At 45.5% G+C, this 19,081-nt stretch overlaps 1 protein-coding gene across 1 annotated transcript; it reads left to right on the top strand.

Moving 5' to 3' along the window:
* The first annotated feature begins 409 nt into the window (after positions 1–409).
* Positions 410–18,359, top strand: usp40 (ubiquitin specific peptidase 40). The gene is made up of 27 exons (XM_022230317.2): positions 410–801; positions 1,372–1,439; positions 1,581–1,694; positions 2,090–2,215; positions 2,660–2,698; positions 3,098–3,244; positions 3,731–3,874; positions 3,969–4,094; positions 4,429–4,584; positions 4,735–4,803; positions 5,930–6,704; positions 6,879–6,960; positions 7,416–7,587; positions 8,115–8,217; positions 8,735–9,119; positions 9,676–9,811; positions 9,910–10,027; positions 10,160–10,248; positions 10,972–11,058; positions 11,274–11,375; positions 12,167–12,350; positions 12,852–13,098; positions 13,581–13,646; positions 14,097–14,313; positions 14,854–14,970; positions 15,318–15,418; positions 16,005–18,359. Exons 1-27 carry the CDS (start codon positions 588–590, stop codon positions 16,105–16,107), a joined length of 4,287 nt encoding a protein of 1,428 aa, XP_022086009.2. The 5' UTR covers positions 410–587; the 3' UTR covers positions 16,108–18,359.
* Positions 18,360–19,081: the final 722 nt, after the last annotated feature.

The following is a 19,081-nucleotide window of genomic DNA, read 5'->3' as shown; positions in this document are numbered from 1 at the left end:
AAGAATTTTTGCTATCAGAGTAATCACCGAGTGTAACAGTCGCCCAGCCCAGACGGAAGAGGTAAGATCAATCATGGAAGTAGAATTTCTACCTCCATGGATCAATCATTCAACCATTTGTAAAATCAGCTTCCTATTGGGGCAAACCATGGGCAAACAAAGGATACGCGATCATAAAGGCTTAAATTTATTCTACTCCGATCATATCTTAAAATGTGAGTGCGTGTTTAAGGGTTATGTTCATATTTATTGTCGCTGAATGATTTTTTTCTCTTTCATCAGCACAGTTGACTATCATGCATTGCACTTTGTACGTGTACAAATTTCCACTGTAAGTCACTTGTACCACTTTTTGATGGAAACTTCATAGTTAAAGCGTAAATCACTTGAGGGCGCTACAACTACACACCATCAAAACATGGCCTCTTTCTTGCGGGGAATTGTGCAACTGCAACTTTCTGGGAAGAAATCAAGTATTTGTCCGTGGTTTGCTGTCGAAACATCGGCATAAGTTTGACTTATATTTGGCCGACTTTGTGTAATTGTTTGGTACTTTTTAAAGAAGGGCTGCTGCGAGCTTGGAAGCCATGTTTGGCGACCTGTTCGAAGAGAGTGGCGACAGCACCACTACATCCACAGAGGGCAAGGGGAAATCCCCCGCCGTGAAATCCGGCAGTACGTCGCTTCCATGTCCACCTGCGCCCCGCTTGAAGTGCGGTCTGGCCGGAATAGACAACCGAGGTGCAACCTGCTACATGAACGCCCTCCTACAAACGCTGTTGTTGACACCTGAATTTAGAGGTAATTTGTAATTGTGGTAATGGTTTGTACCTAATCCTTCATGTCCTGTGGCCCTTTGAAAGTTTGACCATTTAACCATGATGTTGACATATTGGGGCTCATATCTGTCCACCTCTCCCAGTCATGCCAATCCCATCAAAATATCAGTGACCGTAGAGGCATCAGGTCCCTTATTTCACCACTTACTCTGAAAACCAATCATACTTGACAATGAGTGGCAAAAGTAGGGACCTGGCAACTAGACAGTTAGACGTGGACACGATAGAAAGAGGTGTTTCTTGCATAGGATTTACATAACAAATAATAAGGGACTTTCAAATTGAAATGAACTTTACGTGAAATCTTGTTGTCATACACACATACCGGTACTGATTGACGACTGGTCCTAATCTGTCCCAATATTGCAAAAGACCGTCCACTCCCTCCTTCCACTCCAAAGGGATGTTGAGGTTGGATTTGTCCATGTGAATGTACCGTACAGCCCGTGTACAGTCAGACCGTACATATGTACTGGCTTTGAGAAAAAAATGTCAAATGTTCCCGTAATTTGGTGAAATTTTTTGATTTCAGAGTCTCTGTTTGCACTCGGGCCGTCAGAACTGGGAGTTTTGGCAGATCAGAATAAGCCAGGAGCAAAGGTATCAGTAAGCATTGCAAGATGAGGTCAAATACAATATTCGAAAGGAACATTTCAATGTCTTGAGCATACTCGCCCAGCCGGCTCTTTGTCAAGCACAGTGAAATTAACGGTCACAGGGGCGGTTTGTCTTTAACACCAGGTGCGGGTCATTCCGATCCAGCTGCAGAGGTTGTTTGGCCGCTTGCTGCTGCTGGACCAGCAGAGTGCGTCCACCGAGGAGCTGACGGACAGCTTTGGCTGGCAGAACAACGAGGTCTGGAAGCAACTGGTTTCCTCCTCTCTTTGTAGATGTATCAGGAAAGATAGCTCATGATGACACAGTGCAGCGCCCTCGTTAAAGCTTGTAAAATCCAAATTGTGAAAAGAAAGGGTGATTCTTTTGTACTAGGGGTATCCAAGGATATGAGTGAAAAATTTGGTATCATTTTTCTGATCTATCTAAAACTGTAATGTGTTAGTTTTGCTGTTTTAGTAATGCACCGAAGATTAGATTATTAAAATTAACAGAGAAAATTCTGTTAAAATAAAAATTAAAAATGTGCAAAATAGTAATATTTTTAATGGGGTGATTTTGAAATGGAAGAATTTCATGGCTTAAAACTGTTCATTTTTCATTTTTATTGATGCTGTTGTCCTTTTTTTGTCCAGGAATTTCAGCAGCACGACGTACAGGAATTGAACAGGATTCTCTTCAGCGCAGTTGAAGATTCTCTCATCGGCACCTCGGGCCAAAACTTAATCTCGCGTCTGTACCACGGCATCAGTGTAAACAAGGTGAGCCCATTACCGCTGGCGTTATTGACTCCTGCGCATGCACTGACGAGGGCGCCATGCAGCTTAACAGTCACTGTGAGTGAAGGTCAGACTGTGTCCAAGTTCTTTGGCTATCGCTAAAAAAAAACATAGCCTATGGACGCCACAAGCTCAGCGGCCGCTGCTATTTGTCATAGACTTCTGTGTCATTGCTAGCCACAGCCAAGTAATTCAGACATGGCCCTCTTGTCTTGTTTGTTCATAAGCACATTAACTGTTTATTAGGAATATTATTGGTGAAGTATCTACAAATGACACTCTACAATGTTGCCCATCTAAAATGTTAATCATCGGACGTATTCCCATAACAAGTGGTTTAGATGGGTGGTTTTGTTGCTTGCTCTTTTGTGATTGCCAGAGATATAACTAAATATTATTAATCATTTTGGTCAATTTCTTCCTCAGATTACCTGTGAAGTATGTGGGACAGTCAGTGAAAGAGAGGTATGAATTCTTTGTCGTGTATTCTGGGTACCGTTTGAAGGAAGCTGCTGTTTTCATTAGAAAACTTGGTGCAGATGCAGGGTTTTTTCTAGTTTGATCTACCACCTATCCAAAGCCGGAGGTTGAAGCGATTCAGTGCCTGTGCTTGGGACATGGATCTGAAGTGGGGACGTGACCTCGTGTGCGAGGACGTTGAACATCCTCAGAACCTCTTGAATTGGAGTGGTTGCTGTTTGCCCTAATGTACTCCTCCCTTCTGTGTTGCCCCGTCGACCTCGTTCTGGATTCCATCAACACCCAGAATGCCTAGTCTGCCTCGAGTCTTTGACCGAGATAGGACTTGGCACAGACCCGTCAAGCTTACTGATGTTTTTATGTCCCCCTCCCTCCATTATTTAGGAAGATTTTCTCGACCTAACCCTGGCCGTGGCCCACTACTCAGGCATGGAGGACACCCTCAAGACGTGCTATGTGGACGTGGAGAGGATGGAAGGTCGTAACCAGTACCACTGCAGCAGTTGCAACAAGCTGGTGGATGCCGTCAAGGTGAGGGCTGAGGACATGGCAGACCGAGGACATTATAACATGAGTGAGGATGTTAAGGACCAAGGGTATCAAAGGCATTCCTGAGAACATACTATTTAACTGGAAATCAAGGAGACAATATACATGTATCACAGAGCAGCTTTATGTAGACAAAGTGCTAAGTGGAGAGGCATTGTGTGCTTAGCTTGAAGGAGAACTCCGGTTTAGAACAATAGACAGGAGTTTGGACCTTGCTTTTTTCTTGGCTAAGTTTAATACATGTTGATCACTGTAATACTGAATGAGAATTTGGAAACACTTGCCGCTTTAGCTGGTCAAAATTTCCGCTGGCCAAAGACCAGAGTTGTAATCGAGAGCGTTGCAAGGACTTCCTTTCAGGAGACCAGTCGCACACCACTAAACTACAACTCTGCCAAAGATAGTAGCTCCCCAATTCCACATCTAGGAGAGCAGTGGCAACATTCTCCGGTCATTTCGTCCTCACAGAGTGCCAAGCTCCGATTGCTACCCCCCATCCTGACCGTCTCCCTCCTGCGGTTCAGCTTCAACTACCAGAAGTGTGAGCGCTACAAAGAGATCGGAAAGTACATCTTCCCGGAGGAAATCGACATGTCCCCCTACACGGAAAAGGTGAGGGAATTGACCCTTTTGAAAATCCTGTCAATGGTTCGTCGCACTGCTCTCTGAACCATGAGCCTCACTCTGTCTCTTGTGCTTTATACAGACGGAAGCGAGCGACGATGCCGTGTACGAGCTGTTTTCGGTGCTGATACACAGCGGTAGTACACACGGAGGGCACTACCACGCTTACATCAAGGACATCGACGGACTTGGCACCTGGACAACTCCGGTATGCGGGTTTCCTTTCTGACTCTAATGAAGAGCGCTGACCTGCAGATCTTGGTGCTAATCTGATGTAGATCCAATTATGATTCCTGCGAGAGAGTCCTGTTCTGGAGTTTGGTCATTCTTCCAGGTCCAAGTCTCATTCTGGCTCGGAGTCATGTTTGGTTTCCACTTTGGATTCTTGTTCTTGTTTGTAGATTTACTGGAATATTTAAACAGGATACTTATACAGAGTTCAGTTTAGTTCACGGGTTAGTCTCATCTGTTTTTCCCCCCCGATTGAAATTGCTACCTTTTTTCTTCTCTTAACGGCCCCCTTTTCTCCACACCCCTCCCAGGAGAAAGAGATAATCCGGCTTCCGAGCAAGCCCTTGCCGACGCCGGAGGCCAAAGTGGACCTGATCGAGCTGAGCTCTCCCCAAGAGCTGCTGGCCGCCCTGCTAAGGAAACGCGGCGGCTCAGGCTGCAAGATGCCAATCGATAAGCTCTGCCAGGTGAAGAACTCAGTCTCAAACTCCATTCTCGAATGACACTAACCGAGTTTACAAAGTCAGACTCGAAGGGTTATTTCGCCTTTCCCATTGCCACTGTCATATCCCTCAGAAAGGTCATGCACTCGTGTTTTTCATTTCTCATCTTTGCAGGCCCTCAGTGAAGAGACTGGTGTGTCGTGGAATAAGAGGTTTAAGAGAAGGTTTGGTTCTGTGACCAAGGTGAGTTGATGCACCTCCAGACTGTGCACTTTTTGGGAATCCCTCTTCGTTTGGCCTGGACCTGTTATTTGTGCGTATGAAATAAAAAAGGAAGGGCTTAATTAATTTGCATTTGTTTTCTGTGAAGAAATTGCTCACTACACTATTTAAAAAAATGAACAATAAAACAGCAAAAGAAAAAAGCAGAAAGGCACATCTTAGCTATCTCTGTGATTTTTTTAAGATCTGATTTTTCTCAATTCACATGTGACAGTGCAGAGCACAAGAGCTCAGTTTTGAAAGACTAAGATTTCTTGTGACGATGAAGGTGCATGCTGGGGTGTGTACCTGAAGATAAATGCAGCCCTGAAGTTAAGCTTTTCCAGATTGTACTTGGGGTTGTCCTCAGGACTGTTTCACTACCATTTTTGAAGCATTCACCTGTGTTTGTATAAATAATAACGAAGCCAATGATTTTACTTTAGTGCAGTTGCTAAAAAGTAAAAGTATTTACTTTTTACTCTTTAAGCTTGTGCTTGACAATAAGCAGTTGCTTCATTTTGTAGGAATAAAATGAGTAAGCTCTACAGAATGGGAGTATTTACTTGACACTTTTCAAGACTGGGTCAGGGCAAGCTTGAAAACGAGGAGCATTTACTAATGTTCGAAATGGCAGCGTTCATGAATGTCATTCGAAAGGAAAAGCTGTGTGCCTTTAGGAGGGAATCTCAAGAAACCAGATGCATGCAGTTGTACCGATTTCAGAGTGGTAGAGCAATTTTCTTCATCAAGGATTTTGTGATCCAAATTACTGCCATCGTGCTTATCTGCCATGCTGAGGTCTCAAGATACGGCACCGTGCTGCTCTGTGTGTGTCTGTACATGCAGACAATGGAAGCCCTATGGTGCAAAACCGTTCGGCTGTGAAGTCAGCCACAAGCATAAAAGCATTTGATAATATTTATACTAATAGATGCCAAATAGTAAAAGAAACATTTTATTCCTACAAATTCAAGCAATTGCTTATTCTTAATGGTTTGACTTATCAGTAAATGCGTTTGGTGTTTGCTTGGACTTCACAGCATTTGCTAGTTTTTATTCATACGACCCATTAACATGTGCTGGCTGGTTCTTTTTTTTGTTTCAGTTTGTGAAATCCTTTGAGGAGTTATTCAGCTTTGACGCCCGCACAAACTCGGTGTGTCTCAAGCCATCCCTGCAGAATCTTCCCGTTGCTGCGGCAGTCAGTCAGCTTAGCCTCTCCGACCGGACAATATCCAAAAGTGACCCTTGTCTCACTTCCTCCAAACAAAGCAACGTCTGTGAGACGGTTGCCCACTGGCCACACCTCCCGGCAAGCGAGTCTCTGCCCCCCTACGGGAGGAGAGACGATGACGGATGCACATCCGTAAGTGGGGGCGCAGGCGGTGATGGACCAGCTTGTGGAGCTGTGGACGGAAGCGGTGATGCGCCGCCCTCTGCTGCCCCGAGCAAGGGAAGCCAAGTCCGAGGAAGAACCGAACAAACTCCCAAAAATGCCATCCCCCAAAAATCTCCAAGAATGACTCAAGATTTGGAAGCTGAACAAGGAAAGGGCACAAAGCAAGAGAAACCCAACCAGGTCGCTGAACTCAGGACAGCTGAGAGTCAGGAAAGTACCAGTGGTCCATGCAGAGACTGCAGAAGCAGAAACTCTGAAGAGGGACTCGTCCAAGACAAATTGGCAGAACCACCATCAAATTCCCCCTGCTTCTGTCAGGCCAACCAGCGTAGGGCCCCAGACAGAGCCCGCTGGTTCGACTTCAACGATTCCAGGGTCTTCTCCATCGACGACAAATCGGAGCTACCGAGACAATTCTCCGGCCGGGAAAGCGCCTACATGCTGTTGTACAGACGCAAATCCATGACCAGACGCAAAAAAGGTAAAAGCTGCCTATTTCCAGTTTTAGACGTGAAAGCCCCTCCCGGCCTGAGGAATTATCAAAAATGAAACCCACCAACTCATCGTCGGAAGACTAGAACAGAACATTTGGCAAAGTTTGCATTCATTCGTCTAATGTTGCTGTCATTTTTTGTGGCTACTTTTCCACGATTAGACAAAGCGGACCCTCATCATGGCATGCCGGAGTGGTTGGTGAAGGAGGTCATGGAGGCTAACCAACGGCTGGCTCAACAGAGGTGTGTGCGTTCTTTTGTTTCTGCTTCATTGGTGTGGCCGTGTTCATTTATTCACCTCCTATGCATAATGCTCTCTTTGCAAAGCACAGTATAAATTTGTCACTGCTGTCATATCTGTGGCAGTCTATCGAAGAAGGTTACAAACCCCAGCCAGAGCAGTACGGTGTGTTCCTGAGTAAAGGTATTTTACTGCAATCGGTCCTCTGCTCCCAGGACACAGTGCTGGGTGGATGACTCAACCAGACAGTCACCAGTGATGGGTTTTACACAAGACTGCATATTAGTTGAATTCCTTCCCACATTCCCAAGTGCATCATGTCACAAGGTTACATAATACCCTCGTCCATGTCCGTAACCATAAGCCCAGTTATTTGTACCCATTCTGGCGAAAATGTACGCAACTGCTGCTGTTGTGTAGTGTAAGAAGGTGTCACCTTGTGTCTCGTTGTGCTTAGGGAAGAATATGACAGGGTCACCAACTCGATAGAGCTGGCGTTGCTGCAGAGCGATCACTACGAATACAGGGCCAGTGCTCTACACAGGAAGCTGAGCATCGACGGGGAGCCGGTTATCCTCACACTGGACAGGAGACGATCAGTGGCTGACCTTAAGATGGAAACCATCCAGGTAAGGTAGGCCTGGAGTTGGTTTTAAAGTGGGGAGAAGTTCAACTCGGTGGGGGAGGCTTTTGAGGAGGTTACGCCCCCTCCACGAAACATGTGTAGTCTTACTGGAAATTTTGTGAAATTTCATAACTTTCACACACTTTTTTGAGGTCTAGGACCAGACCTTTTCAAATACTTATCTAACTGTTTAACAGATAGGCTAGCAGACTGATGAGCTCAACCTATATTATGCGCTCAAAGTAAAGTGAGTTTTCAAATGTTCTTTTAAAAAAAAGGTAAAAAGAAAACATGTTTTGGGCTTTATTCAAGTGGGTTTTAAGTAAGGTTCTTGAAGACTACAGAGCATATTGATCGGGCTGTCGAGTTTCAACTCACTGGTTCTTTTCAGAACCACACGTCTGCCCAAAAGAGCTGGTCACACGGTGCTATCGCAAGCCTTGACCAGTCAAGCGGTGTTTATTTTGGAATCGTTGCAAGATTGTGGAGTTTTCTGGTTCACAGATCTCATTTCACCTGGCTTGTTTGCAGGTTCTCGGAGAGACCGCACTGAACGGCATGTCAGTCAACAGCCTGCACCTTCATACCGCTCAGGAGCTGCCGGCCGGTCTGCACCTCTACCACTGCATATCGGGTGAGTCGTCGTTCATAAAGGTCACTGGCTTTAGTTAATTAGTGAGGAAGGTCAAGCTGTGAAACCCAAAATTTGGGGTTTCTTCAGCTCGCCCCAAACTGTGAGGGCCTGCAGGTGTTAATTTATATAACAGGTTTTGCCCTTACCCAACGTATATATTGATAAACACTGTAGATATACATTGGGTAAGGGCAAAACCTGTTATATAAACTAACATCTCCCCAATGCAAAATACATCTTGAAAAAGGCCTACAGGTGGTTGTAAGTTCAGAGATGGAGCCACAGTCATGGCCAAATCACACTCCGAGTTCATCTCTGTCAGTGCTGTTGAAAGCTGCTGAAAAAGTTTTGAGAGAGAACGGCGATGTAATTGGATTAAAAGCCAAAACTTATCGACAGCTCCTCTAAAAGTTCTCCAGGATTATATATCCATACACTGAGATCTAGGGGGATAAAAAATCAAAAGTTAGTGAAGGCTTGCAGTTTTCAATTGAATTACTTGGATTTGTCCATCCAGATGACAATTCGGCCATCCTGCAAGATCTGGGACTCACCAGCGGCACTGCCCTCTTCCTGTGGGATGGCCACAAGGTGGACGGCATGCCCCTCAAGACGGGCCCTGCCTGCGCACCGGTCCTGGTCCACCTGACCTACGCCCGGACCCGGGACAACCGGGAGACGGCGGAGACCTCCAGGGGCCTGGCCCGGGATCTGACGGTGGGGGAACTGCGGGCGCTGCTGAGCACGCAGACCGAGATCCCCCTGGGCCTGCTGCGGCTCAGCCGGGTGCTGTCAGAGGCAGCCGCGGCATCAGTCATCAGACAGGAGGAGGACGGAAAGACTGTGGAGGAGATGGGGCTGACGGACGGGGATCGGATCATTGCCGAGTTCAAGAGGAGAGGGTGAGAGTCTCCATCTCCTTGAGTGGATCACACCCTTGGAAAGGACCCCATAACCCTGCCTCAACCCGTAACCTTAGCCTCTGTGGGATCTTTCCTCGACCTAGCTCTAAATGAACCTTATTTCTTACCCTAATCCTCAAACCCCAACTGTAAACCCAACCGTCTCACTGGCTGAGTAGGAGAAATTTGTTCCAGCAGTAACCCTGGCCTGACCCTAACTTTTACCCTGCTCCTAACCCTATATAATCCAGCCACAATCCCAACCTTATCCCTAACCCTTGCAGATGGTTGAAGAGTTCTGTAATCAATCCTAGCCCTAAAATCAACCTCAACCCAACATGGGTTTGCTACCTAAAGGACCGAGTGAGAAGATGTAACTTTGGAAGCATAGAAGATGGACAAAATTGAAGTTACAAAATCAATTCACAGAGTTGATGCTGCTTATGAATATGCATGAAATCTACCTATGCCTGGCACCACCTCAGCTCATTTCCATGCTACAGTCACAAAGATGCAAAAGATAAGATGGGTGTCTTCTTTTGGTTCTCTTTGACAGGAAAGCGTCATCCCTGGCCGAAAACGAAGCTTTACGTCAGAGCCGACTGGTGTGTCTGACTGTGGAGAACCGCTGCCTCTCCGTGCCCCAAGGAACAGACTGGCCGTCGATACCCGTTGAAGTCGACAAGGACGTGGTGAATACTGAAAAATGTTTTCTCTGTTTCTCTACCTTTTTCTGCTCTTCCGTTTGCGCCCTCGGAAAAAAAAACTACTTCTGTTGTTCCATCTACAGACGGTAGCCGAGCTGAAGGGTGTCGTCATCTCTCAGCTGAAGCAGTCCGAGGCTCACATGCTTGAAGTACAGTGTCGCCTCAGGGTGAATGCATATGGCGATGTCCTTCAGCCGCCATGTAAGCTGTAAATTATTTCACTCAACTCCCGTAAACGTGCACGTTTATTTTAAGTAAACTGTCCAGAGCCGATTGTTGCCTTTTTTCCATTGTCAATTTTGATGGCTGGAATTGCTCTGCGTGCGTTTGCAGTGCAGGAGAATTGCAAGATTGCGGACGCGGGGATCAAGGCTGGAGCAGAGGTCATCCTTGAGCCGGGAGAGCCTCCCAGAGAGAAAGAGGTAGGATCAGGATCATCCCAGCTGAGTCTCCAGCCTCGTCTGAATCGATTGGCTGGGGCTAGCTGTTACATATGTCTATGGAAAGTAGCTGCGGCTGCAAAGCCAGAGGCTTCCATAGCCACATGTGTTATTGCGAGCCGTAGCCAGGGTATATAAATGCAGACATACTCTCTTAGCTACAGAGTACCAAAGTGAAAATATTCCACACGCACATTTATGAGTACAAATTGCGAGAATCAGCGTGTGAACCAACACGCGCGCGTACTCCATTTGTTGGCACCACACTCCCTGGTTCAGTTGACGCCACACTTCGGCACTGGAAAGAGTCAGAAATCACGTCAGCACAGCTTCTCTCTGTGAAGAAATCCTGTAGAGGGTTATCTCGGTATAAACATTTTCACATGTACCCACGGCTCTGACTAAATGCACATTTAATAACCTAGCCAATCAGAAGCCACGAAAGAAGGAACATTCACTACAAGCACCCAGTGACAATTTAGGGACTGAGAAGCTGTTACATTTCGCCACGCACAAAGCTAGGGCTACCAGTCTCACTCTGATGGTTTGTGGTGCCACACTCACGATACCAGACTAGAGATTTCTAGAGACAGAGAGCCAATTTCTAAACACCGTTGAAGGAAGGCCTTTATTCGTCCAGGAAATTCGGCTAGGTCGTGACACTGTTGAGGTTTCAAAATTTACCCATTACAATTGTGATTACAGATCACCGTAAGCTTTGCGGTTTGCTGTGAAGGGGGCCAGCTCAACCACCAAGAAGTGACTGTTGACAAGAATTCCACGGTGCAAGAGGTAGGAGGTGGTGTCCACTTTAACGTAGAAACTGAACTTGAATTTTAAAAAGTTTTCGAACTGAATTAGTTCTGCCTTTATCTTATTTGTAACTTTCACCTCCAAAACACAGCTTAAATGTGAATGTTTCCTTGTTAAGAGTTCAGATTGACTCAACTTGGAGTTTGAATTTCTAGATTGAAATTGAACATTTTGTTACGCTTGTTCATGTTCAGACTTTGGAGGTGATGGTGGGTTTAGCTGGTGTGGCAGGGGACCAGTGGCACCTCAGGAAAGCCAACTGGTGCGGCGAGGCGGCAGAGTTTCTGCAGGACCCAGTAAGTCAGCGCATCTTTGTTGGATGTGAACCCACGACTGTTAGAATACAATCCTGGTGCTTGTCCAATGGAATTGTCTTTGTTGCTCTGAATTTTTGGATGTGGACCCTGGCTGCACACCACAAACAAATGAAAAAGATGACTCTCACTTGGCTGAAAATTGACAAAGTCGGAGATTGTTAATGTAGGGAGGAAAAACTCTGTTCAAAGAGTATCAGGATGGCTCAGATCCTATCATGGAAAGTTGCTCATTATAAATTAATTTTGTGCGTATGTAAATTATTTAACCCCGTCGCTCCGGGAGACGGCAAGAGCCGCGGCTTTGTGTGAGGATTAGTGCATACCACACATACAGTCTATTCACCATGCAGCTGCTGGTTCAATGGGGCCTGCTGATGGACAAAACCCTCCATTCAGGGCATACCACAGCCCAGCAGTCACGGTCAAAAGAATCCCGGCGCGAAGGGGTTAATATCATGTGCATGCATGACGGCGCCACCCTTTGGCTCTCTCAACTGACCAGTCCTCGGCCCAAGTGTGTTGTCTATCCTTTCTCTCTGCACTACCCGTTGGTGGCGCTGTTCCATGCATAAAAAGGCCTCATTTTCAGTGCATTTGTGTGACTGAGCACTGTGAGAGTCCATGGCAACCAGAGGAGAGATTTCTGTGCACGTGCGAGACCCCACCACCATTCCCTTCCTCCCAGAGACCCTGAGCTTATTTTCAGCTCACCAGGGCATGTGGGAATGCGCACAAGCAATTTAGAGTTTGTCATTTTGCCCATTTGGCAGGATGTGACGCTGGACCAAGAGGGCATCGCCAACGGTGGTTTCTTGCTCTTGGAGGAAGGCCGGCTACCCCCAAAGGGTTTCGTCCGCCTGCCCATTTGGCTGTACCCGTCCCCTGACAGGGGAGAGGCCACGCCCCCCAGTCCCCAGGCAGAGATGCTGCAGTGGATTAACAATCACATCATGAGTGAGTGCTTTAAGAGAAAAAGCGAACGGAGCATTGATAGCAATTTTTCCGTCACAGACATTTTGGGCATTAAGTACAAACTTGAAGAGTGGTCTTTTGGTTCTTTCCTGTAGTGAGACCACGTTTTTGAAATCTCAGAATAATATGCTCAGTTGACCGAAGCTCAAAAGCCTGAATAAATCCTGAAGAGAGAAAAGGCAGTGAAGGGATGTTCAGTTTTAGAGGTCACGTCGAACAAAAATCCCAAGAATGACATTCTCGGGAAAATCCCTTGGAATCAAATGGGGTCCAAACACTCCAGATGGAATAAGAACCGGGGTCAGATAACTTGAGGAAATCACATCTCTGCTGTCAGTAAACCCATTTGCCTGTCGTAAAATGCAAGTGGCCTTAAGGTGTAACTCTCACTTTAAACTTACTCCGTAGCATGGATCTTTTTGAAGTACGCTGGGGTATTTGATATCTTTATACTGAATTTGTGGAACATTCACCTTGGTCCAGTTGTGATCTCCAGCAAGTCGTCAAATCAAGGGGAGAGCTCTGCCCTCGGCCCCGATCAATCTCGGCATGCTGCGCTGGGCAATGTGGAGCTATCCCAGGATGCCACGCTGACTGACCTCAAGAGCCAGATCCAGACGCTGCCAGCCATGTCAGAGGTGGCCCTACCCAGCCCCGAGTTCATCCGGCTCCGACTGGTGGAGGGCGGCACTCTGGGTAGGGTGCTGCGAGACGACAGGCAGACACTGAGGTGAGGCGGTGTCTGAAAACGAGGGGGGTGTTGACATCATCGCCACTGGGGGGACGCTGTTAATGGTACAGATGTACAAAGTACAAAGAGTGTGTCAGTTTCCTGTGCAAGGATTTGGGAGGATTGAGGAATGCTCGTAATTTAACATGCCCATAGAATTAGATTTGAATGGTGAAAGTGATATTCAGATGCCATTTTCTTATGCATGCTGTATGCAGTGGAGTCTCATAATACGGGCGATTCACAATAGTGCGCCTCCAAGAGTTGGCAACGCGTTGGCCAACCACAGTGCATGATATCTGTCAACCCTTTCCAAATGCCCATTGGGCTGACAGATTTCGCGCACTGTAATTGGCCAAGCGCCCATATTGTGCAACAGCACAAACAACGGGGAGGCGAATTGTCCATAAATGTCCTGCTCATGCAAGTGAAACGGTTTTCATCGGTTTTCTATTCATTCTGCTTTTCCTTGTTCCATGCAGGAGGTCAAAGGTCACCAGTGCATCTCACATTGCCGTTCAGATTCTACAAGAGGAAGAGAAGCTTAGGTATTGCAGATTGGCACTTGGATTGTAGACTCAGCGGCTGGTTCACATTTTGAAAAATTCTGTAATTCTGTTCCGGTGTTTAGTCTTCCCATCGAAGGGTTGTTCCACTTAAGCCTACTTTGCGGACAGTTCAATTGATTTGGTGGGTCTTGCTCAACTCACAACCCAAATCGACGACAGTAGGTATAGTCCACTGTTCACCAAGCAACGGTTCAAGACAGTTGCTGGGCAATGCTGGGAATACCCAGGTCTCAAGAGTCCCATTCCAGAAATGTTAGGGAATTTGGAGTGGAAGGAAGTTTGTCCAAATGATTATAGTTGCCCGTTACAGAGTGGCTGATGAAAGATTTCTTTAAGGGCCAAACAAGTTTCTGCCTCATCTACAGGATACTTCCCTGCATACGATGGTTCTTGGTTTTGAAGTTTTCTTCGTTTTGTTTGATTTTTTAGCTCAAGTGCAATAGTCTTAAATATATGCCAAAGGATTCCAGAGACTCGTACCTATGGTGGTAAGGAGGAACTGATTTGGGACACTGCCAAGTCGGCCACCCCGCAGAGCCTTCGACAGGTCATAGCGGACCGACTGCTGCTGCCGGCTGAACAGATCGCAATTGCCAAGCATCTAAGCCAGAAGTATGAGTGGCTGGTGATACAGGACCAGGCGGTGGTGAGTTGGACAAGTCAGAGACCTCTAATCTTCTTCAACGGAAGCCAGTCTGCCGAGCACTAGAGAGTTGTGCTCAGCAACTGGAGGTTACCGGCCAACCTGTCTTGCGATGTGTACTGCTCACAGCTGGTTCCCGGCCCATTGGTCCCTGGCAAAGTACTGTCAAAAACTTTTTACCCATCTCTTAATACTGAGCCATTTGCAAGTGGCTACCATAATAAATTGGAACTGAACCAGGAACCTTGACTTCTTGAACTTTGAATTCACCTGTCTTAAGGCACCATGGCTTAATCTCTTAATTTTGAGAATTCCTTTCTGTTATAGTAATTGTCTGAGGTTTTGTTGTTCAGAGGTCAGGGAAGTTTAAGTCTCGTCGAAGTTGTTTATTTCTTTACGTCTGGAAAGCCATCGAGTATTTGCACCTTTGTCAATATCCCAGAAATTCATAAAATTGTTGATAATTTTCAGTGACCACGTGACATAACTTGATTGAAATGAATGTTGTATTCTTGAATAAGTTATTTGTTGTTTATTTCTTAGGAGACCCAAACTGGTAAGGGCAGAGGCAAAAGGAAAGGAGGGGGCGGGGTCAAGCCCAGTGTCAGCCTGAAGCAACCCCCCTACAGCCTGAAAGATGGGGACACCATAGGCGTCAAGGTGGGTCAATCGAAGCTCATTGCATTGGTGTCACCAGGACTTTTTCCCGGGAAAGGGGGGGGGGTAACCAGTCATCGGCATCAAACTGATAAACTACGAACAGTGGAAGGAGTCAGTTTGAAGGTATTTGCAAGCAAACTGGCGATTTGTATCCATTTTCGTCCCTTTTTTCGTCGGTCTCACTTTTTTTGAGGGGGGGGGAGTGCCCTTTCTCCCGCCGGCGACACCCCATGACACCTTGTATTCACAACTGCACGCCATAGTGGTGGAGTATGCTTTAGCAGCCACTGCCTCAGACCATTCAGTGCAACTCTTCACGATTGTTTCCCTCACTGTACGTCCCGTAGGACCTGAGGTTTCATCCCCTGGACCAGGATGACTTCGCCACCGAGGAGGACCTGGCCGGGAAGAAGAGACTGGAGCAGGAAGCCGAAGACAAGAGGAAAAGGTATGAACGCGAGGGTTGGACCCAGCAGCGGGATTTGGGGGAGGGGAGGGGAATTTCTGAGGGGGGGGCACCCGTGAGGGCACTGAAAGCATTTGAAGTGTGGCTTGTACATAGGCTGTGTATATTTCAAATGGGGATACCTGAGGGAGGGGAGGGGTCAGAGACTTTCACGGGGGGCGGGGGAGACATGCCTACCGGTAGCACCATTGGTTGGTCAGTTCTTGATCGAAGGCCACAGACAACTGAAGTGAATACATCACATGCACAATTATGTGTGTGAAAGGCATTTGTGCGAGAACCAGCGCATGGTGAACCAACATGCGTGCGTACCTTATTCCTTTGCGCTACACTTCTTGGTTTAATATGACGTCGCGCTTTGGTACTATTTTGAACAGCAACTCGGACATCATTGTGGACAATCTTGATATTTATCAGCCGGCGATGTCGTTGCTGATTAATTTGCCATTTTTTCCCCATCAAGTGTTTTTTATTGATGTTACTGACACTGTCGAATCGGTCTTCACTCCTTCAAGATGATGGCACCTTAACCTTTTGTTTTTGGTGGTGTTTTTCGGTCACTTGACAGACGACAAGAACTGAAGGAGAATAACGCAGCCTGGACCTTTGACGGTCGCCGACCCAAGAAACCGGAAGTGGGGCTAACCATCCGTGTAGCAGATTTCAGATGACCAGCTCCGACTTCCTAGCATGAACCATGCAAGCAATGAGAGGGCTGTGTTGCCCGGGCAACAAGAGCACATGGAGAGCCCTATTTGGGAAGTCTGTATGCTCATACCAGGGAAAGCCAGTTTCTTTTTTTTCCATCGGTTCCCTGCCCCGCTTTTATATTTTCGATATTTGCAAGGAAAGGGTGGGAACCAACTAGAAAATTACCTCACTGGTTTCTATGTGCTGTTACCGCACATTAAGAATCAATGCATACCAGGAAAGCATCCTGCATTACGAAGTTGTGGCAAACATGCTCACAGCCAATTAGGTGCATGTATTTGTTCATGAATTGTTTATAAAGCCGTAATATATCATTATTTTATGCTTGCAATATTGGTTAACGTAAGCCTCATCGAAACTCACTGTATACCACATATGTGAAGGTTTTTCCTTATTTCCAAATTTGGAGGGAAGTGCGGAGGCGTTGACAAGGGGCCGGACGAGCTTGTGATCATAAGGCTAAGTACTGATGACATCACACTTTACTAATTTGCTAATTGTTCCTTCCGCTCATGCAGCCTATATACAGTGTGCAGGCGTGTAGGCTTTGTTAGATCAGTACTTTGTGGGGGGGGGTATCTTAATGATGTTATCATCTTGAGGAGTTGATCTCCAACGATTGATTGAAATGCTGGATGAACTCCGTATGTGGTCTGAACTGCTACAAAGTCATCGGGCATAAAGTCACAACCAGGAAGAGAACCCGCTAGTTTCCCAGTCTCGACCAGTGCTATGTAGTGTGGGCTGCAGTTGGGGACGATGTTAAGGATTGGGGGGGGGGTCTGGGATGCCACTCCCCTCTCCCCTACTTTTTAACTTTGGGGTAATGGCCCCCCTCCCACATTTGGCTGGTTCTTATGACGGTCTCATAAATGGCCTCTCCATCCCCCACCCTATGGAAGATCATTCTGCCGCTATTGGTCAGTCGATCTCCAGTTCTGATCCCTCTTGTTTCCGCTGTGCCTTTCTGTAAAATCTGATCTGATATTCTTTGATCAGCCAATAGAGGCCATTATTTTCTAATATGAATATGCACAATTGTTGTATGCACATAGATTTAACTTCTATCAACAAGGGCATGGATTTGTGCCAAATTATCCAGTTTCCTTAAACTAGCCTAAAAGTGAAATTACAAAGATGCTGTTAACAGGAGATTAGGGCTGGATGTGTCCTCAAACTAGGAGTGCTACTTATTTTTTGTTGCATATCACATACTGGCTAGACGTACGTTTAGGTGGTTCCATTTTTGCATTACTTCCTACGTTTCTATATTCTTGACTGTTAATGTTCTCACGTGGAGGCATTGTAGCTACATATAAAGTACAAACTCAGAAGTTTGGGACAACTTTTACAAAACTCTGCAAAAGTCTGCAAAATTGGCCGTGTTCATGTGTCGGCCATCTTGATTTGAAAGTGAGGTAAAGCTTTTCAATTCAAGTACAAATTAATCCCAGTTGTTTGTGCTGAATAATTTAAAATGCGTGATAAACTGTGTCTAAATGTTTTAAGCCGCATTTTAAAAAAAAATGAAAGTGAGGTTTGGAACTCAAAATAGTCGGGCACCACTCCATTTAACAGATTCCATTGAATATGATAGATTCAGGGAACAAGATGTTTAAAAATGGCCTCCCCACGAGTAAGGTCCATTGCAATAACATCGCACAGTCTTAGGATAGTAGAAAGAAACTAGTGCACAGAAGTTGAGAGTAACTGGAGAAATAAATGAAGTAGGCAGAGGAAAGGGGAGGAGTGAAGGATTATTAGCATGAAGGATAGTACTAGCCCCTCCCCTTGAAAATAATGCAAATATATGGTGATTTTGTGGGTGCGTACTATGGAACATTACTATGTCACCGAGACAACATGGAATGATGTGCCCGTATAGTAATAGCAGGTGAAAATTGAGAGCTCTGATCAATATTGAATTTCATTATTTCACAAGGTACTTTTTATTCATTGGGTACACATGACAGCAGTTGGGAATATTTATGGTGAGAAATTCACCACTTTTACTATCATGTTGGCTATTGTTGCATTAACAGATACCTACCAAAGGAAGGTTCCCTAGTAAAATTTAAAAAAATACGATAATTTGAATATTTTGACAGCTTTTTCGCTAGAAAACAAAAATGCAAACAGTAATTTTAGTTCCAGAAGTCACTTTGTTGTATGGAATTGATGAATAAATCAAGAGACTTGTTTTGTAATTTAACTTTCGAAGAAATGCGAAAGTTTCATTTTAATTCAGTTTAATTTATTTAAGAGGTTATTTTGCGTTGTTTGTCTTGTCCCCCCTGTCAGTCAAACTTTTCTTTTCCGAGGTGGGGTTGCCCAGTGAAAGAACTCATTATAAATGCAAATAAACCTTTCAGTACGAAAGTGTATACACATGTAATAGGAAATATTTTAGAAAAAGCATGAAAGCAACAGCATTGACCTGATACGAAAAGCTAGGAACTTGTTTAAAAAGGGAAAGGTTGCGCATAAAGATACACCTTTTTTGTAATATGTAAGGTTTTTATTTGGAGGTAAGGTTTGGACCGATTGTGCTTACACCTCTGGTGCTTGTGAGACGGAAGGCAAAGGGCCACGTTTCTTAAAAGGTGGCGAAGATTGGATTTATTCCAGAGAATTAGTTGACTGGAATTAACTGTCCAAGGTATGTCACTCATTCCAATTTTCATTCATAATTTCTTTCTGCACGATGTGTAAGAGAACTTTGCTCACGTTCATGTACATGTATGTTTTGATTGAACGTGGACAACGAGATTGACCAAGTTATGAGTGCATTTTTTTCTATCTTATCAGGCACTTCGAATACTTGGTCAACGTTGCGTTTCAGAATTTCCAAAATGCACAGCAAATCCTTCAATTCAGTGAATTAAAATGCTAGGTATTTGAGTGCGGTATTAGTGTGATTCAGAATGAACCATC

This window comes from Acanthaster planci, linkage group LG17 (genome assembly GCF_054643075.1).
Source record: "Acanthaster planci isolate LZ-2023a linkage group LG17, COTS_SCS, whole genome shotgun sequence".
In the NCBI taxonomy this organism is placed as follows: Eukaryota; Metazoa; Echinodermata; class Asteroidea; order Valvatida; family Acanthasteridae; genus Acanthaster; species Acanthaster planci.
Note: the sequence above shows the minus strand (reverse complement) of the source record. Positions and strands in the feature narration are given on the sequence as shown.

Excerpts from the sequence above, each read along its gene's own strand:
- usp40 (XM_022230317.2), top strand. The coding sequence starts at position 588 with ATGTTTGGCGACCTGTTCGAAGAGAGTGGCGACAGCACCACTACATCC. Across the intron at positions 4,585-4,734 it reads CAATCGATAAGCTCTGCCAG|GCCCTCAGTGAAGAGACTGG; the intron begins GTGAAGAACTCA and ends TCATCTTTGCAG. Across the intron at positions 13,099-13,580 it reads GACGACAGGCAGACACTGAG|GAGGTCAAAGGTCACCAGTG; the intron begins GTGAGGCGGTGT and ends TGTTCCATGCAG.